This window comes from Fimicolochytrium jonesii (genome assembly GCF_025526975.1).
Source record: "Fimicolochytrium jonesii strain JEL569 chromosome Unknown EV422scaffold_33, whole genome shotgun sequence".
Lineage (NCBI taxonomy): Eukaryota > Fungi > Chytridiomycota > Chytridiomycetes > Spizellomycetales > Powellomycetaceae > Fimicolochytrium > Fimicolochytrium jonesii.
The window spans coordinates 49,639-69,334 of NW_026515700.1; the positions used below are offsets into that span (position 1 = coordinate 49,639).

The 19,696-nt window shown below is 54.1% G+C and overlaps 7 protein-coding genes across 7 annotated transcripts; 4 read left to right on the top strand and 3 right to left on the bottom strand.

Annotated features, from left to right (window-relative positions):
* Positions 1–86: 86 nt before the first annotated feature.
* On the top strand, positions 87–2,749 carry EV422DRAFT_544024 (SWIB/MDM2 domain-containing protein). The gene is made up of 4 exons (XM_053071361.1): positions 87–460; positions 960–1,197; positions 1,273–2,027; positions 2,103–2,749. Exons 1-4 carry the CDS (start codon positions 242–244, stop codon positions 2,352–2,354), a joined length of 1,464 nt encoding a protein of 487 aa, XP_052921769.1. The 5' UTR covers positions 87–241; the 3' UTR covers positions 2,355–2,749.
* On the bottom strand, positions 2,750–7,567 carry EV422DRAFT_591153 (translation initiation factor eIF3 subunit 135-domain-containing protein). Its single transcript, XM_053073530.1, has 12 exons — positions 7,188–7,567; positions 6,738–7,112; positions 6,584–6,663; positions 6,470–6,516; positions 6,353–6,406; positions 6,215–6,286; positions 5,902–6,153; positions 5,482–5,834; positions 5,034–5,403; positions 4,641–4,969; positions 3,894–4,565; positions 2,750–3,813 (listed from the first exon to the last, which is right to left on the bottom strand). The coding sequence occupies exons 1-12, from the start codon at positions 7,488–7,490 to the stop codon at positions 2,914–2,916; spliced, it is 3,807 nt and encodes a 1,268-aa protein (XP_052921770.1). The 5' UTR covers positions 7,491–7,567; the 3' UTR covers positions 2,750–2,913.
* A 1,332-nt stretch (positions 7,568–8,899) lies between these two features.
* EV422DRAFT_500747 (phosphoribosyltransferase-like protein) lies at positions 8,900–9,562 on the top strand (the record flags this gene model as incomplete). The annotated part of the gene is made up of 1 exon (XM_053068152.1): positions 8,900–9,562. One exon carries the CDS (start codon positions 8,900–8,902, stop codon positions 9,560–9,562), a length of 663 nt encoding a protein of 220 aa, XP_052921771.1.
* Positions 9,563–10,321: 759 nt separating this feature from the next.
* On the bottom strand, positions 10,322–11,950 carry EV422DRAFT_270015 (G-patch domain-containing protein). Its single transcript, XM_053065862.1, has 2 exons — positions 11,084–11,950; positions 10,322–11,018 (listed from the first exon to the last, which is right to left on the bottom strand). The coding sequence occupies exons 1-2, from the start codon at positions 11,702–11,704 to the stop codon at positions 10,392–10,394; spliced, it is 1,248 nt and encodes a 415-aa protein (XP_052921772.1). The 5' UTR covers positions 11,705–11,950; the 3' UTR covers positions 10,322–10,391.
* Positions 11,951–12,577: 627 nt separating this feature from the next.
* EV422DRAFT_489700 (uncharacterized protein) lies at positions 12,578–13,017 on the top strand (the record flags this gene model as incomplete). Its single annotated transcript, XM_053067451.1, has 2 exons — positions 12,578–12,670; positions 12,835–13,017. Coding segments are annotated over 2 exons (276 nt in total), but the record flags the coding sequence as incomplete, so codon positions are not given.
* Positions 13,018–13,689: 672 nt separating this feature from the next.
* EV422DRAFT_544037 (proteasome regulatory subunit C-terminal-domain-containing protein) lies at positions 13,690–16,421 on the top strand. Its single transcript, XM_053071362.1, has 13 exons — positions 13,690–14,120; positions 14,231–14,415; positions 14,481–14,612; positions 14,674–14,810; positions 14,870–14,924; positions 14,986–15,121; positions 15,184–15,290; positions 15,353–15,467; positions 15,543–15,636; positions 15,693–15,822; positions 15,882–15,944; positions 16,012–16,104; positions 16,164–16,421. The coding sequence occupies exons 1-13, from the start codon at positions 13,973–13,975 to the stop codon at positions 16,302–16,304; spliced, it is 1,536 nt and encodes a 511-aa protein (XP_052921774.1). The 5' UTR covers positions 13,690–13,972; the 3' UTR covers positions 16,305–16,421.
* Positions 16,422–16,508: 87 nt separating this feature from the next.
* EV422DRAFT_544041 (uncharacterized protein) lies at positions 16,509–19,691 on the bottom strand. Its single transcript, XM_053071363.1, has 4 exons — positions 18,991–19,691; positions 18,329–18,922; positions 16,872–18,261; positions 16,509–16,814 (listed from the first exon to the last, which is right to left on the bottom strand). The coding sequence occupies exons 1-4, from the start codon at positions 19,520–19,522 to the stop codon at positions 16,637–16,639; spliced, it is 2,694 nt and encodes an 897-aa protein (XP_052921775.1). The 5' UTR covers positions 19,523–19,691; the 3' UTR covers positions 16,509–16,636.
* Between the last annotated feature and the right edge of the window lie 5 nt (positions 19,692–19,696).

The following is a 19,696-nucleotide window of genomic DNA, read 5'->3' on the forward strand; positions in this document are numbered from 1 at the left end:
CGGTTTATATGCCCGGATCACGTGGACGGCAGATGAGTTTAAATGGGAGCGTTCTGCTTTTATGTGCGATCGCAGTGTCACCCCCTCCTCTGCCCTCCTCCGCCCTCCTTGCCCCGGCCAAAAGCACTGCTCTGTTCCAAAGCAAGACCATCTACATCTCCTTCGGCCAGCACTCAACCGGAACCCGCTTCGCTCGCAATAACCATTTCTGTGTCATCTCCCACCTTCACACTCGACCACAATGGGGTCGCATTTTGACGTGTCACAGTTCGACCAACGCATACGCGATATCCTCCTCGTCGCAGACCTTCACTCCGTTTCCTCAAAATCGGTCAGGCTCCAGCTAGAGTCGGACTTTGGTCTGAGTCTAGGGCCTTGGAAAAGGGACCTCGACGATAGGATTATCACCATCTTGAATAGCATCCAGGGGGAGACTCAGGAGGACCATGTGAAGGAGGAGGTACGTGTACCACCGAGTGGAGTGATGCCGAGCGAAGCGGGACGGAGATGTGAGGTTGAGGAATGGAGGTGTCCGAGCAAAGGGCGGGTGACGGCGAGCGTGAGCGATGCCCATCGCGTCGGAGTCCGAGCGAAGCGAGGCGCAAGGAATCTGCTTGAGGGTTCCGAGCGACTTGAGGAGAAGGCGAGCGATAGCGTGCCCCACTGGGCCGGAGGCCCAGGAATGCTTTAGTGCGGCGAGGCCGAGCCTACTGGACCTGGAGCCAGGATTGCAGATCACACAAGCCCAACATCCTTGTCGCAAGCGGAGCGAGGAGCGTATCGTTATGTTTGTTGATGGGTGGTTGATGATTGACGTTCAGTGGTTGATGGTTGATGGTCAACGGGTGGTTGATGGCCCGTTGTAGGGTTTCACCCGCCGTCCTAGGATATATGATAGGTCATCGTTTCATCCAACGTCGCTTTATTGACGTCCATACTGTGTTGTTTTTTCCGAACAGACGGCCGCCAACCACCACCAACAGCAGTCGTCATCCACGAGATACCCCAACCACCACCAGCAGCCATTACCACCGTCCTCATCACAGGCATTGTATCCATCCATAGTAGCATCATCTGAACCATCATTTCAAAGCACCCCCACGAAGCGAAAAGCTGCTCCAGCTGGAAACAAGAACAAGAAAATCAAATCTGAGGATTTCGTCGCTTCGTCTGATGATGAATCTGCAGAGTTCACCGGTAGGGATAAGAAGAGGAGGTGATTTGAAAAATGAAAGGGACCACTGTATACCTGACTTTCTCGCTGAATCAAAGGAGGAGACGAAGAGCTAGCTCGACGGCTCCAAGAATCCGAAAACGGCCGAACACGTCAAACCCGCAGCGGAGGCGCCCCACCAAGAAAGGGCCCCGCCCGCAAAAAGCCCGCCTCATCCTCGACCGAACCCAAAAAGGCTACCGGCATCAACAAACCCCTCGTCCTCAGCCCCGCCCTCTCCGAATTCCTCGGGGGCATCGAATTGCTCGCCCGCCCGGAAGTCGTCAAGAGACTATGGGATTACTTCAAAGCCAACGACCTGCAGGACCCGAAAGACAAACGGTACATCATCGTCGACGAATCCCTGCAGCCGATTTTCGGCGTCAACCGGAAACGTGTGCACATGTTTACCCTCAACAAGCTGCTGACGAAACATATGATCAAGCCGGAGGACATGGCCGGTGGGTTCGGGGACGTGGATGAACTGGAGGAGGACGAGAACGAGGACGGAACTCCCGTGCCGCGGTCTTCGTCAAGTAGATCCACCCCGAAGAAGAAAGAGAAACGCGCCCCCTCGACACGCACACCGAGCAAAAACAACCCGTTCAACCGCCCCAACGCGTTGAGCCCGCAGCTTGCGGCCGTGCTGGGCGGCCAAACGACGCTTTCAAGACCGCAGGTGGTTAAACAGCTGTGGGCATACATCAAGGAACGCGGGCTGCAGGATCCGGCGGATGGACGGATGATTATTTGTGATCAGCCATTGAAGGACGTGTTTGGGGTCGAGCGGGTTAGTGGGTTCAAAATGAATACGGTGAGTCCGTTTTTCCTGAAGCCGCGTCTACGGTTCTGTTTACTGACCCCTTGGACACATCGTTTGCATCGACAGTATCTAAGCGCCCACCTAACCCGCCTATCCGACGACGACGTCAGTTCCCAAGTCACAGACGAGGGCGTCGACGAAGCAATAGACGACGCCGAAGGCGGCGCAGACGACGATGAAGAAGAACAACCAGGCGACGACGAAGAGTACGAAAATCCGACCCCGACCCCACGACCGGACATCAATGGCCATCACCCGAAACAGGAGGAACAGGCCAAGGACGAGTATGCGGAGTTTCATCGGCTTTTGGGGATTTAGAGAGGAGGTGGGTGATGGGGGGAAGGATTGGGGAAGGGGAGATGAACACTTCTCGACGGATTCGGAAGGCCGTCGGGTTTCGAGTGAACGATTCTCGTCTTGTGGGAAGTTGGGCATCGGAGAAACTGGGACTACGCCCCCAGTTACTGCAACAGATGCGGATGCTTAAGGGCTGGATGCTATCCCCCGGATATGGATCTTTTTTGTTTTTTGGAGAGTTATGGGCTATGTGGTTGGCACGTAGGAAATTGAGAGGGTCAAGGGAGAAAACCTGAAGTCAAACGCTGAATGCGATAGGAGAAACAGGGTCCACCGAGAAACAACTTGTCTCCACCTGCAATAAAATTGATAACAGTAGATAATACTTTATGATTGTACACAGCCAAAATATGCATGGCCATTAAAATAGTGAAGCCGGGAAAAAACCGAGCCGGGCGTGAGATGAAGACTGAAACGAAACATCATGGAAGAGATACCCACACGGGATAAGATCAAGAACGTAATAAAAGGCAGAAGAAAAAATGCCCGTCATCTATAATCAATCCCTCCATCCCGCAATCTACGCATCAACCCCCACAACCTCCCCCTCGGTCAACCCCAACACACACCCCAACTCCTCCACCGCACTCCGATCCCCCTCCTCAATCCGCCCTAGCACGCCATCCAAATAGACACTCGGGCTAATCGCCGCAAGTCTCAACACCACGCCCCTAGCTTCATGCGCGCTCAACACCCGATCCTTGTTGTTGGCGCGAAGCATCCGCACGATCTCGCGGTGTTGCGGGGATTCAATTAGGCGTAGTTTTAGGGAGATGATTTGGCGGGTTAGCGTGTGCAGGAGACTGCGGGGGTGCGTGGGGAGCGAGTGGAGGGCGGTGGGCGTGATTAGGGGCCCGGAGATGGGGGTTGGGAAGGAGGTGGTGCCGAGGAGGGGGGGTGGGGGTGGGTGGGTGGCGGCTGGTGCCGGGGGGATGAGGGGGGCGAGGGTGGGTGGGCGGCGCGGTGTGGTGGAGGTTAGGGAGGATGTTGAGGACGAGGCTGATGAACCACCCGCCGTGCTTGATCGTGATGATGAGGAAGAGGAAGTGGCGGATTTGACAAACCGGAAGATCTTCTCATAGCACCCAACGGCCTCTTTATAAGCCGCGCGGATGACGGGTGTCAGCACGCCCTCGTAGCGCGCGTAAGGGGTCAAGACCAACTTCGCGACCAGGCGGTAGGTTTCGACGGTGCGCGGGTCGGCTTGGCCGAAGGTTTTTTCAAACATGCGGCGGGCGCGTTGGGCGTGCGTGATGGCGGCGTCGAGGTCGCCGCGGTCTGCGAGGGGAAGGGCAAAGTGGTGGTGGAGGTGTGCGACGAGGGGCAGCGGGGCGGAAAGGCCTTGGTAGAGGTGCAGGGCGTCGGTGAAGTGTTGGCAGGCGTCGGTGGGGTTTTGGAGTTGTTGGGAGAGGGTGCCCATCTGTGTGCCAAACAGAAGAGGGATTAGTGTCCTGTCCATACATCTGTGGACAACGACAAAGAATCGGAAGCTCTTCTTACCTTAACGAGATACCCAGCCGTAACAAGATGGTTCTTCCCCAACGTCTTCTCCGCAACCCTCAAACTACTCCCATAAAACTCCACCGCCCGATCCAACTTCCCCAGGCGCTCAAACACACCCGCGACCTTATCATGCAGCCCCATCACCGCTGGATGGTTATCCCCACAATGCCACAACGCAACCTCCACCGCCTGCCGGTACAGTTCCATCACCCGGTCTTCATCCTCCTTCGCCAGTTTCCCTGCCGTCGGTGCAAAAGCCGACCCGCTGCCGCCAGCAGCGATCGCCTCGATAAGAATCCCCATCGCCAGTCCGGCGAGACACGAGTTCCGCGCCGCGGCCGATAGGGATGCCTGAGCGTACAGTCTGGCCTCCTCGTACCGTTTTGTCGCGTTGTAATGGGCGGCGATCTGGGATAATGCGGCCGCGGACCCTTCAAGACGGGCGAGTTTGGAGCGCGGACCGAGGGATTTGAAGTGCCGCGCGAGGTGGTATGCTAGTCGGTCATCTTCTGAAGGCCCGGTTGTCCTGTCGGGTGTGCTGGGCTGGCGGAGACGCGCGAGGCCGGCGGGTTGTTTGATGCGGGCTGCGAAGTGGGAGAAGGAGGTGCGAGGGATGGGAGTCGGGGAGGTGAAGTCGTAGTCGGTTGTGTCTTCGAAGACGACTCCACACTGATGGGCGAAGCGAGCAGTCAGTATGGATCCAGATGATAAAGGCATTGATGAACGGTAAGCAAGACCACCCACATGATGCTGCATCGCCAAAAACAGCGCCGGTTTATGCAACTGCACAAACGCACTCCACTCCAGTAAATAATCAAACTTCCGCAAAATCTCCTCCTTCAGTCGTTCCTGGAAGAACTTGCGGCCCTTCTCCTCCGCGCCGAGTAGCGTGCCAAACATGCCTACAGCGTACGCTTTCATCTCCTCGTCGATGCTGGTCGCGCCGACGGATTTGAAGTGCACGATGGCGGCGCGCATGCGGGCCTGGAAAAGTGATTTGAAAGCGCGGGCGCACATTTCCGCTTGCGCGAAGGAGCGGATGTAGGGGAGGGTTGATTGTCGGGCGATATGGCCTGCGTATCGAAGTGTTAGTTTGTGTAGGCACGGAACTAGTCTTTCTTCAAGTTCTGGACATACCCAGATACCGCACATTGATCCCCGCACTGTGCATCTCCCCCACCAACCCCCTCGAATCCACCACTCTGACATCCAACGCGTCCAGCCTGGCCACAAACGCCGGCACTACCACCTCCCGCAGATGTTTCACCGCCCTGGCGACCTCGCCATCATTGGTTTCCCGCTCGCGCCGCGTGGCGCCGGAGGACATGGTGAAGGCGTCGGGCGTGAGCGGATGCTCGTAGATGGAGAAGAATTCCGGCCGGAGGACGCGCGAGAAGAGGGGGTGGTTGGCGATGCTGTTGTTGTCTTGCGCGGGGTGATGGTCGGCGGGTAAGATTTTGTGCAGGTTGGAGGCGTAGTAGATTTTGGAGGCGGGGTTGAAATGCACCTACGTCCGGGCAATGTTAGCAATGCGCTTTTGTAGATGACATCCCAAAAACCGAACAGTACAAGCGGGATAACGTACCTCAACATCCTTAGCCAACGCGCATGCAATCCTTCTCTCATCCCCAACTCGCACCACATGGCTCTTCAAATTCAAAGCCTGCCCGACACTCATCAACCTCTCCAACGCCCTCTCATCCGTCCTCGGCGGGTCTCGCGACAGATCATGCACCGACATGGCCCGCTCTGTCTCGCGATCGCCCATGTCGGCGTAGGCAACGACGCGGAAGCCTTTGTAGTCGATCAAGACCATCAGTACGGTGTGCAGATGGGGTGTGGAGTGGGATGCGAAAGAGGCTCGGGTGAGGGCGTCGATTGCTACGAGCTCGCTGGAGGTTTGGCGGTGGATGAGTTGGACTTGTTCCGGGGTCGCTTCTACGAGATGATCACTGCGGTTAGAGAGTGACTTTTCAGTCGATAAACTGATAATAAAAACACTCACCATCGTAGTTACTAGCAAACCTCAAGATAATCCCATCCTGCACAACTTCTCCATGCTTCCCAATGTTCAAACACTGCGTAAAAGCATCCAGCGATGACATGCTCTCCATGCCGCTGTTGTGCGGGGTCACAGGTCGAGTGACCGATCCGTTTTTGCCAGAAGATAGTTGGAGGTGGTAGTCATCGATCATCCGTTTTGCGATCTGCTGGGCGGTTTCTTGGAATTGGCCGATGACTTCTTGCAGTTGGATGTCTGTTGAAGGTTGATTAGTTTGGAAATTCTTCGTCCCTTGTTTTGCAACCATTACGCAAACCTTGCTGAAGAGCAGCCTCCTCGGTCTCGCAGCGGGTTGAAAGCACAGCCTGATATCGCTCATTCCACGCTTCTTGAAGAGATTTTAGCTTCCTGTCCAACACTGTTCGCCGAGTCCGCGACAGAAATCAGCGCTCACCTCCGCATGCGGGTTGCTGGGTCTCCAGATACGCCTCCGGCTGACTTATCGGAGCTGTTGATCCATGACTATCAGAACTGCCCGTTTAAGAGGAAAATGAAAAATAGATATACGGACCTCTTCTACGACGGAATGCATCCCGGAAAGTGAAGCCTTCTTCATGTCTGAAAATGCAGAGCATCAGTACGCCAAATACTCCCAACCAACACCATCGCGAGAGAGATGTCGTACCTGTAGCTCGATGAAACGGCACTACTGTTGCCCATCAACGTTAGCTCTTGCGGTGTCAAGACCGGCTCGGAGCAGAAGGACTTTTTGGTGCAGAGTATGCGGGGTTAGCAAAACGATGCATTTAAAGGGTTGGGACGTGAAGTGCGGCACCCACCAAAGTCTCGAATCTCGAACTCGCGACAGAGGACCGCCCATCATCCAGCGTCGAGCTATTTCCCCTCGAGCTCGCAATTGAATACACGGAAACCGCATCGCTATTATCCATTGGATCCATTCCACTCGCCGAGGTCTCAAAGCTGCACGTCGACATGGCATCGTCGTCGCGCTGACAACTGAACGAGCGATATCGGAGTGACGAATTGGATCTCCGCAGAGTTGGGGAGAGACCGGGGCGTGACGAATGATTGCGGCCGCTGATTGTTGCCCGGCGCTGTCCGGCTGCTGAGGGGTGGCGAGGCTTCAGTGGGGCGGGTTTGAGGATGGCGAACCAGTCGTCGCGGTCACCGCGGGTTTGTGCAGCAAAGTAGAACTGTGGGTCGTGGTCAGATGGAAATGATGAAGTCTACTTTGCAAGATCAAGTCAAGGGGATGAGGAGAGACTCACCTTCCGCTTCTTGTCCACAATAAGAAACGGCGCCGCTCCCTTCTTCACACTCGCAACCTTGGGTCCCGCCAACTCATCAACCGAAGCATCCCTCAAAGCAATCTCATGTTTCGGCGGGCGAGACTGGTCGACCTGGTCGTACACCAGCAGCTTCATTGGCGATCCGTACGAGTCCGGAGAGCCGACGAGCACCAGGTATTTTAGTCGCCAATGGGCTAGGAACCCCGACCCGCCTTTCTTGAGCACCCATCCCTGCTTCAGTGGAAGCGAGTTGGCGGGAGTTGCGGAATCTACGGCCAGCATAGTGAAAGTCTTTTGCCGAGAATCAGCTGAAATTCTGAAAAGCTGAATCCCTGTCAGGTCACAGTTTGCAATTTGGGCCACTAGGCCGCTTGGTTGTAGTCTTGCATGTTGAGCGGAGTTTCGTAATTACAGCACTGTCGGTTTTGCTTTCCATACTGACGGTATTTGACAGCGCGGTGTAGGACGTCGTCGTTTCCTTGGCCCCGTTCGTCAAACTTTGCGACGACATCATGGGAAGCATTTCCACGCCCGCCACCAGGGAATGGCACAACAGCAGCAGTCACCTGCAGAGACACATCCTGAGAGTTGGAAATGCATGGAGGAACTGCCTTCCACAGTCTTTGAGACATTCCAACCCCCCACGATGGAGTCGCCTTGATGGAGTACAGTGCTTAGGGTTACCAGGTTGTTCCGGGTTGGTTTTTTTCATGCAGATCGGGCCTGCCGAAAATTACCCCCAAACAAATGTTACAGGCTTGGAGACAGTGCTCTGGGAAGCATATAGTTTGAATTTTGGAGGTAATCACCTCATATTTTTAGAGAAATTGTACTAATGCTGGGTCTGTTGCCAGATACTAGCTTCCCGAGAGTCCTTATTTTCCTAGTCCCCAATCCTTAACGTTCCATGCAGCCCGGCAAGGCCGGGATGAGCTTTCGTCGCCTGGAGGTGCCAGGGGAAGGGCGACGAGTGTGGGGATGGTGACCCAGGAGGGGCAGCGAGGGTCTGACGTTGGACGGTAGATCTACAGTGGCAGTTGTCGCGGGGGCAAGCAACGGGTCTTGTGAGGCAGGACAGGACGACGGACGGGGACAAGTATATATATTGCACATACAATACAGTCTGTTGCCATAAAGCAGGTCGCCCCCGAAAGTAAGTTAGTGTCCTCGCTGCTGATCATTGCACCCATCATCCTTATTCACGGTATTAGGACCCCTAATCTAAACGAGATCTGTCACTGTCCTAGGCAACAACCGGTGGGGCCGACCGCGCACGGCCGGGTGCGACCTGCTTTATGGCAACAGACTGTACCTCCGGCGGGCGCGGCCTACGGGTTTTGCCCCGGACCCGCTTGTTTTGACGTGTTTCAACAACGACAACGACAACGTTCTACATCCGTACTTACAACGGACGGACGGACGGGTCGGATGCATGAGTCGGATGCATGATGCGATTGATTAAGCGAAGGAAACGCAAGAGAGAAGAAGGCTCCTTGCGACTCGCCAATGTCCTCCGCATAACCGTAGCATACAGTAATTGTTGCTTGTCCACCGCGTTTACTAACGGGAGAATTAATTTTGTTGTGGTATAATAATATACCACGCTGGCACAGTTTTCTTCCGTAAGGATCCTTTCTTCAACCTCACATCCCAGACTCCTCAACATGACGGAGTTTCTTACAATTGATAAGATGTCCACCGACGAAACATGTTCATCCAACCATACGCAGCCTCGACGGTCTTCCACCAACGCACCAGCTGTCATACCTGCCCGTTCCGCGCCTACCGTAGGTTCAAGTCTTACGACACCTGTCCACAGAGCCTATCTCAGCTTGATAGATCGCACCGGACATCCACGCTTTGACATATCCCCCCTTTGGAACAACCCCTCCGCGCTCAACGAACTCATCTCGGATATCGTTGCATACTTCCCCATCGCAGATTTTGATCGCATCGTCGCCCTCGATGCTTTGGGATTCATCCTCGGCGGTGCGCTGGCTATCCGCACCGGCAGACCCTTGGTTACAGTCCGTAAAGGCGGAAAACTACCTCTGGACTTTACGCGCAAAGTGGCCGTAACTTTCATGGACCACGACGGCGAAAAGACCATGGAGGTACGGCGCGACCTCGTTCCGCCCGAGGCGCGCCTCCTGCTTGTGGACGAGTGGATTGGCACTGGGGCGCAGGTGAAGCATGTTGCGGCGATGCTCAAGGAGCTTGAGTGCGTCGTTGTGGGGGTAGCGACTGTTTACTGCTTTCCGGACCATGATGGTGCGATGGAGATAGCCAGAACTTTCAAGCTGTTTGCGGCAAATTGTCTTGTTTGCACGTATTTTGAGTGCAGATGTAACTAGTTCTCTTTGTGTTGGTTGCCGTCATTCTCTTGGCCGCGAGATCAATCGATCCATATCAATGCGCTAGCTTTTCCGTTTACGAGTTTCCTCTCGAAGAAAGGGCCCGTTTGTTCCAGGAGTCGCGTGGTGCAATTGCAGCATGCAGTTGCTCCCTTGGTTACAAAGCGCCTTTCGGTCGGTTTGAGCAGGGACGACCTGTTTGAACTGCCACGGAAGCGCTATTCCGCTAGCACTCCACTAGCGAGAATGGGTGCCAGTGGGACCCGCCCGGCCCGGCGCCCGTGCGTGCGTATGAGTGCCTATCCTGCGTAGTACGTACACTACAGTACGTATTATTAGTGCGCGGGTACATGTACTGTACACGCTGGCTCTAATTGTCAACCAGTGGCAATTGAGAAGCCGCTTGACCCCGCGAAAGATTCGTAGGTAGAATATTGTCGTCGCAACATCTTGGCAAAGGCCTCTGTCTGGGGCGCGGAAAGGATGGCGCGTAAATGCTGGAGCTCCTTTTCGGTTTCCCGAAGCTGATGCGTCAACGTGATGTTTTGCTGCTGGACGATACGCAGGGTCGCCGTCGCTTGCAATTGCGTTTTCTCAACTCCATTCAAAGAGTACCTGGGATGGGTCTTCTACATCTTTGCGAAGCCGGTCCAGGCTGTCATACCGCACAGATGTACCGTCGTGTTTAGGGGCGAGATAAATCGAGGACTTGTTGGAGACGCGATGGAGGATCTTATGTGCCAGTACAAAGATGTGTCCGCCTGCCTTGCCGGGAGACCGTGTAGGCGATCTGGATTCCAGATAGATGACAACCCTTATACATAGAAGCTCAAAACTTGACCATTCTCTTCTTACGCTTCTCTCCATCCACCGCACCCTGCAACCTCCCTTCCTTAGCCCGAGTTTCACCCAACCTCTGTTCCAAATTACGTATCCGCTCCGTATAGGCCGCTGACACCTTCTTGTCTTTTGCGTTTCTGGCAAGCGCCACACGAGCTCGCGCAAGCTCTTTTTGTATTTGCGCGGACTTGGATTGCAGTTGGAGGATTTGGACGTGGTTGTTTACAGACTGAGATGGAGACGGTTGTGAGGCGGTGGTTTTGGTGCGCGGTGAGGCTGTGGAAGGTTGTTGCTGAGACTGCGATGAACTGGCCGGCGGTGGACGCTTGTTGAGCGACGTGTTGATGAAATCGAAAACATCGGTTGTAGCTTCCGTCCGTTGACTCTCGGGTGGCCCTATACGATTGTTGAGGGTGGCTGAAGCATGGCCCTTCCGCCGCTTGTGTTTCCGCTTCTTATGCTCTGCGCCTTCAGCGTCGCGTGGTCTTTTTCTTCGATGATGGTGGGAGTGTTCAGCGCCGCTCGACCTCTCAAATCCCAAGCCTTTGCCTGGAAGGCTTATCGAAACTTCCACAGGTCGAATCATCCCTTGTGCGTCCTTGCCCAGCCCTTTCCCCTGTAAATGCGTTGTGAGTTACGATTCTCATCCTCCTTCATTTTAATTGGTTTGCTGGTGCTTACCGGCTCATAGCCCATTTTCGCAAGTAGCCTGGCGCCTATCCCTTTCGTGTGAACCTCCCACGCGCCCATAAGCTCTCCATCGTCGTAGCGAAATGTCATGGGTTCCGCCTCGCTATCCGAGTCCGATCCAGTATCGTCCTCATCTCCAGACTTAGAGTCAGAGCCAGATTCCGACGAAACCCCCTCAGATGCATCGCCATTACTGTGAACCTCAATTATCCCTGTGTCATCCCCACCTCCACCGCCAGCGCCGTCTCCCGACTCGATGATGATCATTGGAATGATCTGATCATACGCCACCAGACTCTTGTCATCACCATACCCATCAAACTTCACCCAGAACCCCTTCCCCGGATCAACGGCAACGACTTTCGCCGGAAAATACAGATCCTGATAGTGCGCCAGTACCTGCGATGTCTCCCTGATGTTTGCTCCATCCAGAAGCTCGTAAGGCAGCAGAAGTGAGGCGTCCATGGAAATACCGTGGGACCGACCGCATTTCGAGCTGCGGCAACGGCCTTCTAGGAAGTACGGGCATGGGCGGGTCCCATTTGTCATGGGAGTGAGGAGCAGCAAAGTGCCATGAGGCGGCACTTGATCAAGAGAAAGGGCGAGAATCATAGCTGGGAGCAAGTATGTCTTGTTGCGGTGGGTGAAGGGAATGACGCACTTTGCGCCTGTTTCCAAAGGTACTACTGGGGTCGGAGGGCCTGGTTGTCCGTCATCGGGTATTGCGTCGACATTATCAACGTGAATGACATCGGCCTGGGAGGTGATCTTCGTTTCCAGCGTATCAACCCAGGCTGACCGTGTCAGTATGATCGCTCTCTGAGACTACATATACGACCAGCGACCCAGCACCTGCAAGGCTCAGGCTATTGTTCGCTCACATTGTGATCCTGTTTGAAGGGTCTAACACTGTCCAAGAGTCCCAAAAGTGTTTCCAAGTCCGAGGCGAGCTTCTGGAGTTCCTCGTTTCCGGGATCTTCCTCCAGTAAATTTCGGACCTGCTCCAGCTGCGTGCGGGTTTGGTCTTCGTCCATTGCTCCCCGCGGTAAGTTGAGGAAGGCGAAGGAAGCGCAATGTATCGGCGGCAGGTCCCAGTGAGCGAGTATGTGGCGCTGCTCTACATGTAGCACACCCAGTGGAATGTGCAATGTCGATGGCAGCAAAGGCACTTTTGTGAGGGAGGACATGCGGAACATGGCGAAGCTCGCGTATATAGACGTGGCTTGCAAGTTTCCTTCGTCGGCCTTTTCTCACCGGCACAGGCAACAGTCACACCCAGTTCACACCACCCGCTACGTATTCATCGCCCAAACAATACCGCTCTGCACATCCGCACATCCGCACTCTCAGTCGCCCCAGTGTCCAAGACCGATAGCATACACATTTCAACGCAAACCCGGCACGTTTTTTCCCCGGAATCCTTCGTCAACTATGATCTTTCGACCAACAGCAGTCCTTTTCGACGCTCTCGTCAAACCACCACGGCAGTCCTTTATTGGGGAGGTCATTGGCACAAAAATGCAAAAGACGATCAAGGTCAGAGTAGCCAAGACGAGGATACATCCTGTGGTGCAGAAGGTAAGAGTTGGCCGAGGCAGAAAATCAACTTCGGTGCGAATTTGTATGAATCCCCAAAGTTGCGCCACTGGCGGAGGCAAGCCTTGTCAATATTGTTGTCTTTGGCGCAATACCAGGAGCTGATAAACGTTCACCCTCTCTTTGTTCCCCTTCCCACACTCCAGCCTGTCGTAATTCACAAAAACTTCCTAGCGCACGACGAAGAATCCACATGTGTCGTTGGCGACGTTGTCCGGATAGATTCGTGCAATAAGCTCAGCAGACGCAAGTTCTTCACCCTGGGCGAGATTGTGAAGCCCGCCGCTAGATATGTTGATGAGGAAGGTGTACTGCACACGCAGAAGGCGGCCGGATTTGAGCCAGATCGGTATGAGAAGGCAAAGGAGAGCAAGGGATTGAAAGATATGTAGATGATAAGCGAAGGCAACAGATGGAGGGGGGTTGGAACGGGCGGAGGGAGATCCGAGACTCGACGTTCATATGACATTTTCATGGGTGGATTGAAGCTGAGATGTGGATCGATTGGTCTTGCGCAGGGAGGCGATATGGGATGAGCGAACAACTCGCTTCAACACCTGCCTTTTGTATATCGCGGATGTTGGAACTATTTAGTGCGATAAGTTAATCATAGAGACAGATGTTGAAGCGACGCAGCTTCGAATGAACGATGATGGAGGTCTGCAGTAGGGCCGTATGATGAATCCGAGCACATTTTTGCTACAGGAAAAATTCATCGATTATGAACAGTGGTCGATGTGGACAGCATCACATCAGCAACGAGTGACTTTCCAACCCATTTACGGAAGGTCTTCAAAAGGAACAGCATTCGTTGATACATGCGATACATGAACATCCCATGACTCCGCAGATATGGAATAGGGGGATGGGCACTGCTTGTGTAGGTGGCACTCATCCATAGACTTCTTGTCTGCCAGTTCTGGGATCCCTCCCGGTTTATGCTTGGTTGAATCCCAGACAGGCAAACGCGTCAAGGCTCGTCTCTCGTCAAGGGGGAAGCACTCAAGTCGAAATTCCCAAGTCTGACGAGTCTAACCCTCAACTTCAACAAAACTCCCACAACGCAACTCGGTGGGAACAGCATCTGCCTCACATATATACACATACCGAGTCGCTTAGAGGCCCGAACTGCACTCGTCAAGGTTCAGTTCCGTAACGACTTCTCGAAGACTCATATCGCTGATCGAGAACCTTCAGAAGCGTCAAGTGACGGAAGGACGACAGAAGATCAGACATCGTTCTGCAGCCCATCTCGCGTCTTTTATAGCAGAGCTTTGTATTGCAATGGTGGAAACACGCGCTTCCAAGGCAAAGAAGGCTGAGGAGCAGCAGAAGGGTGCTGCTCCCGAGAAGTCGGGCGACGTGGTGCCGATGGAGACGGAGAAAAGCGAAGAAGAGAAGAAGGCTGAGAGTAATGCCCTGGTTCTAGCAGGTGAGGAAGTCGACCCCGAGCGAGTTGACGACATAGCCGAAGTGGCATACACTGCTGGGGTGATGCGGCTTTCGACTGGAACTAGCGAAGCTGAATGGGCTCGACTGCAGACATCAAGCAGAATCTGGCTTTGCTCGATCGTGCCGTAGCCACCCTTGAAAGTCGGTTCACAACCCGCGCATTGCGAGCCACCGCGTCAATCAGGAAGCGATTGAATCAGGACCTACTGGCTCAAGCTATTGAAACTCATGTTCCACAAGAAAAGAAGGGTGGGCTCCTTAAGTGGGTCGGGAAGGTACGTTTGGCCTACGATTTCAGCTACCCGTCGGGTTCAGCGGATTTATTGTTCTCACTTTGCAGAGTTCCGATGCTATGGACGTGGATCAACCTGCGACTGATGGCAAAGAGAGCAAGACTTTCCTTCCCGAACATGAGATTTACCTGAACTACCTAGTTTTGCTCTGGTTGCATGACCAGCACCAAAACGAGAAGGTTAGATTCCCTTCTCCTTAATGGGACCGCTTACATGCCGGAGCTCACCGATTCAACGTAGGGGATGCAATTGGTGAGCACCCTCGTAGAGCACGCTCAAGCGCTGAACCGTCGCACTCTGGACCAGCTTTCCGGACGTCTGTACTTCTATCTGGCAAGGTTCCATGAGCTTTCGAACACAATGGCCAGCGCTCGCCCGTAAGTTGTACGAATAATAGTTGGGTGATGGGTCACTGCTGACGAACATCATCCTGTAGGGTTCTCTTGGCTGTGCAGCGTACCGCCACCCTCAGGCATGACGACGACACGCAGGTACGTCGCATTAGACGCAGAGTCTCCTGACACGCACATAACTGATGACGATGGTATCTAGGCGACCATTTTGAACTTGTTGCTTCGAAACTACTTGCATTTCAACCTATACGACCAAGCAGACAAGCTTGTCTCGAAGACGGTCTTCCCGGAGGGTGCTTCCAACAACCAAATCGCCCGCTACATGTACTACCTCGGTAGGGTCCCACCTTCTGACGCGCGAGAGTCACGTCGCAACTCTTGACGTTCTTCCATTCAGGTCGCATTAAGGCAATTCAGCTGGACTATACCGCATCGCACCGGCATTTGCTGCAGGCAATCCGAAAGGGTCCCACGAGCCCGGCGAGCGCGGGTTTCCAGCAAGCTGTAAGTCTAACGTTGTGAGCACCATTATCCGACCGTCGCTTTCCTTACGCCCTCTACTCTAGGTCAATAAACTTGCGATCATCGTGCAACTTTTGATGGGGGAGATCCCTGATCGGGCGATCTTCCGTCAGCCCATGTTACGGAAGTCGTTGGTTCCGTACTTGCAGATTACGCAAGGTATGCATTGCTGATTGCGAGGCGGGTGTCTTCTCGAAAATGTTGCGGCCACTAAACAACGCCTTCTACCGTCAGCTGTGCGAATTGGAGACCTTGCCAAGTTCCAAGAAACCCTCGGACAGCACAATGCCACCTTCAGGACTGACAAGACCCTCACTTTGATCCTTCGGTATGTTGTAGACGTAATGTTTTTGCCTAGCCCACCGTTCTCACATTGCCCTTCAGTCTTCGCCATAACGTCATCAAAACCGGTGTCAGGATGATCAGCCTGTCCTACTCCCGCATTTCTTTGAGGGATATCTGCTTGAAGCTGCAGCTGGACAGTGAGGAGGATGCGGAATACATCGTCGCGAAGGTTTGTAAAAGTCTCTTTCCAGCAATGCGCTACTTTAGCTTACCATTGGGCGGTCTCAGGCAATAAGAGACGGCGTCATCGACGCTTCCATCAACCACGAAGAAGGCTACGTCAAATCTAAGGTATTACCAACCCAGCTTGCATACGCGGAGAGGAGCTCCCCAACACTGAAACTTGCAACCATCACAGGAAAACGTTGACATCTACTCAACGAACGAGCCGCAGCACGCCTTCAATCAAAGAATCACCTTCTGCTTGAACCTGCATAACGAGAGTGTCAAGGTGTGTCCCGCTGCCACTGTGTTTACACGTCGTCATCTAACCCCCTTCTGTGACATCAGGCACTACGCTTCCCACAAGATGCTCACCGCAAAGAGCTCGCTAACGCCACCGCATTGCGCGAGGAGGAGCGGAAGCTGGCGAAGGAAATCGTGGATGGGGAGATGGGGGATGATGATGATATGGGTGGAGACGAGTGGTAGAAGTGTGGTTTCATGGGAAAGACACCTAATTGGAACGCTTTTCATTGGCTGCTTTTGCAACGTCGTCGTCGCGCCTATATACCTTGTGGAAATGAATGCAAGATGAAAGGTTCCTTCATGTGAAATTTGAGCTTGTGTCTCCCAGCAGCCTCGAGCCTAGCAGATCCTTGTGCAATCTGGCATCAAGCGCGGCACATCACCCATGGCCAACCGGAGATTGCTCAATGTTTTGTCCACGGAAGTCTCTATCCCCAGACCCCATTCCAAAAAGGAGTATATTTTACACGTTCTCGCTGTCATGCAGTCAGGTATATGTACATTTGTTTCAAGTCTCACTGCAGTTCCCCACTGAACTCGTCGCTCCGTCGTCGAAGCTCGGAGCGTATACTGTCGACCTCCGCGCGCAAAAGGTTTCGCTCGTGGGGACTCGTCTGCAAGTCCTGTAACGATCGTTCGACATCTGCAAGGATTTGAGTCTCCAGGATCTTTTCTACCGTTACGTTGTCGCCGCTGGACGAAGGATGTGAGCATCTATGGATTTTGCCATTCAAGAGAAAACAGACTTACAAAAATCTCCGCAGCTTCTTCAGCTTTTCCTGTCCCTGTCGTTTCCTCGGATCCTTGGACCCATCTGGTGTCGTATCAGACGACCCCGTGAACGAAAGCTCCCCCGGCGGCGCATCAGCCCCTCCCTGCGTGATCTCCGATAACGTATCCAACAACTCGAGGGCATTTGCATTTCTCACCAAAAATGATAACCCAACCAACCCACGATGCAATGTAGCGACTTCGGTCTTTTGCTCAGCGGGTAACGACCGCATCAGCGCTTCCACCGGCGGCAATTGCCCGAGAACCCGTTCCAGCTTCGACGCCTTCCATTGAAACTGCCGCTTTTCTTCCGATGTCAGCGGACGATTAGGCCCAGGCCCTGCCAGCGACGGTGCCCCACTGGCCTGATTCTGCGCTTCTTCCAGATCGCTGACTCCGATGCGTTCGCCCATCAACTGCGAGATCTTGTCCAATCTCTTCTTGTGCATAAATTTCGAGTCGGAATCCTGCGCATCGGCGGGTTGTTGCCAATACGGATCGCCCAAGGAAAATGAGGACGTTGTGATGGGTGGCAGTTGCGGGATCTCCTGTTGGCTGTTGAAAGACTGCAACTTGGCAGCATGCGTGACCCGCTGCGAAATCGTCTGCTCGTTCATAGCTTCTCCCAGCATCCTCGAGATCTTTTTCGTCCGCTTTTGCAGGATCCTCCTCTCTTCCGGGTCGAGTTCGTTCTCGGTGGGTCCGGGCGGAAGTGTCTCATAGCTGCCGCCCTCGCTACTGTCGTCATCGGAACTCGTACCTAGACTCAGGTCACCCGACCCAAACGCTTTCCCGCTGACCATCAACCTCTGATTCCGTTTCTGCCGGTCAGGCAACCGATTCCCAAAGAACTCCTCCAATTTCTCCTTCTTCCGTCTCCGTATCATCTGCCGCTGGAAATCCACATAAGTAATCTCCTCCTCGTTCGGGCTCTGCGCCGCGCCAAACAAATCATGCGGCGACTCGTTCGGAAACCCTTTCATGGCCTCGCGCAGGTAATTCGCGGACGCCAGCGCGATCTGCTGCTGGACGAGATCAACCGACGGACGTTCCCCGAAAAACTTTGCGAGTTTCTTCTCTTTGTGCATGCGCGCCTGCTTGCTGCTCCAGCGGTTGCGGTTCCCTTCACTGAAATAGCCCTCTATCGACCGGTCGAAATATGGGAGGTAGCGCGCGATGACACGGTCGAGCATGTTTTCCCGGAACCCGATGTTGGTGTTTTGGGAAGTGGACGACAATTTCCGGTCGTTTTCGGTAGGTGTCACCATGCGCTCGAGGAGGGGGAGCATTGCTTGCGCTTCGATCGGGCTGGTTGCGAAGTGCCGTATGAAGGGCTCGGTGAGGCGGCCTTTTTGGTAGGCAGCGTTGTCTGAGAAAGACCGACTCATCAGCAATCCGTTCGAGAATGATATGTGATGGTGTGGCTCCGTCCCTACCTGCTTTCTTCGCCTGAAGGCATTCGCTGTGTAATTTACTACCCTCAAACTTCACGAAAGAATGATTCTTGATCATCGCGTACGCCTGCTCCTGCGCCTCATCAAACGTCGTAGAATCCAGCTTTCCCGATTTGATCAACTGCTCCAACTCCCGGCACAGATCCGGCGTCAAGTTAACCTGCAGCGGCGACGTCCGTTCCACATAATTGAGATACATATACTTCGCGAACCCTCGTCGCTGCGCCTCCCCGCACGCCTGGTACACCTCCGCGTCGATCCAGAAAAGCAAAATCTCAAGCGTGTATTCCTCGAAACAGAACTCTGCAAAGTATCGCAACGCCATTTCGTTGCGCAGGTACGGTTGCAGGCGGTTGTCGAGCGAGGCGCTCGGGTTGCGGCTTAGGGTGTCGTTGGACGGTGCGTCCCGGTCGCGCGATGAGCTGCTGGTAGCGCGCCGGTAGACGCCAGCGGCGAGGCCTTCGCTATCCTCGCTGTGAGAGTGCGGTTTTGTCAGCGAGGATATCTCCACCATATCATTGGTTCCAGTCGAGGGGTCGTCCTCCGGCGGTACAAGACTGCGCTGCAAGCTCGGCCCTAATTTGCCAATGAGATTTTAGAGAAGCTGTTCACCCAAGGGTGTGAGAAGCAAAACTATGGCGAACCTTCGAAGGCATTGATAACCGATACCCGATCCGTATACCCAAGTACATCCCCAACCAAATCATTGAACCTCAGCGCCAACCGTCCGGCATTATACATCTGGCCAATCTGCAACGGCACCGCCTCACCTCCCATCTCCAGCGACGTCTGGCCAGCGCCCTTATAAAAGCACTTATACGCATATTCCGCTTCAATCAATCTCGCAAGCCCCTCCACCTTCTCTGTGCGGCTAATCGTGACATCGAAAACGATATCCGTGCCGATGATCGAGACGGACAGCTTACAGAACTGCTGGATGTGCGCCGATATCCGCTTTTGCTGCTTGTCCATCACCCGCGCCATGCGCATCCGCCGTTCCATCGAGTCGCTGTTGGTTGTCTTGGACGAGGCTGCAACTTCCTCTGCCCGTCCTTCCGCCGGTTTGCGTGGCGCGTCGGCTTTTTCGAAGAGGCGCTCGGCGATGAGTGCAGATTCATCTTCCTGCTTGTCGTGGGCGAAACTTGAGGACGAGCGTGGTGTGCTGGCGAGCGACATATTTCTCGTTGGTTAGGCGAATGTCAGAAAGCCAGGCTGGAAAGGTTGCGTAGTGACCGTGAGCAGGTGGAGGGATGAAGGTTCGGGTGTTACTGTGGGACTTTGGTTGCGCTAACCTCCATAATCGGGCTTCCAAACAGCAAACCATGGAAGGGGTGCGTGGCTTTTGTTTGT

Bases quoted from the DNA above. Each gene is read 5' to 3' on its own strand.
- EV422DRAFT_544024 (XM_053071361.1), top strand. From the start codon at position 242: ATGGGGTCGCATTTTGACGTGTCACAGTTCGACCAACGCATACGCGAT. The intron at 461-959 runs GTACGTGTACCA...TTTTCCGAACAG, and splicing joins AGGACCATGTGAAGGAGGAG to ACGGCCGCCAACCACCACCA. The intron at 2,028-2,102 runs GTGAGTCCGTTT...TTGCATCGACAG, and splicing joins GTGGGTTCAAAATGAATACG to TATCTAAGCGCCCACCTAAC.
- EV422DRAFT_591153 (XM_053073530.1), bottom strand. From the start codon at position 7,490: ATGCTGGCCGTAGATTCCGCAACTCCCGCCAACTCGCTTCCACTGAAG. The intron at 7,113-7,187 runs GTGAGTCTCTCC...CACGACCCACAG, and splicing joins TTGTGGACAAGAAGCGGAAG to TTCTACTTTGCTGCACAAAC. The intron at 6,517-6,583 runs GTACGACATCTC...CTGCATTTTCAG, and splicing joins GCCGTTTCATCGAGCTACAG to ACATGAAGAAGGCTTCACTT.
- EV422DRAFT_270015 (XM_053065862.1), bottom strand. From the start codon at position 11,704: ATGATTCTCGCCCTTTCTCTTGATCAAGTGCCGCCTCATGGCACTTTG. The intron at 11,019-11,083 runs GTAAGCACCAGC...ACGCATTTACAG, and splicing joins CGAAAATGGGCTATGAGCCG to GGGAAAGGGCTGGGCAAGGA.
- EV422DRAFT_544037 (XM_053071362.1), top strand. From the start codon at position 13,973: ATGGTGGAAACACGCGCTTCCAAGGCAAAGAAGGCTGAGGAGCAGCAG. The intron at 14,613-14,673 runs GTTAGATTCCCT...GATTCAACGTAG, and splicing joins ACCAGCACCAAAACGAGAAG to GGGATGCAATTGGTGAGCAC. The intron at 14,811-14,869 runs GTAAGTTGTACG...ATCATCCTGTAG, and splicing joins ACAATGGCCAGCGCTCGCCC to GGTTCTCTTGGCTGTGCAGC.
- EV422DRAFT_544041 (XM_053071363.1), bottom strand. From the start codon at position 19,522: ATGTCGCTCGCCAGCACACCACGCTCGTCCTCAAGTTTCGCCCACGAC. The intron at 18,923-18,990 runs GTTCGCCATAGT...TTGGCAAATTAG, and splicing joins GGTTATCAATGCCTTCGAAG to GGCCGAGCTTGCAGCGCAGT. The intron at 16,815-16,871 runs GTAAGTCTGTTT...TCCTTCGTCCAG, and splicing joins AAGAAGCTGCGGAGATTTTT to CGGCGACAACGTAACGGTAG.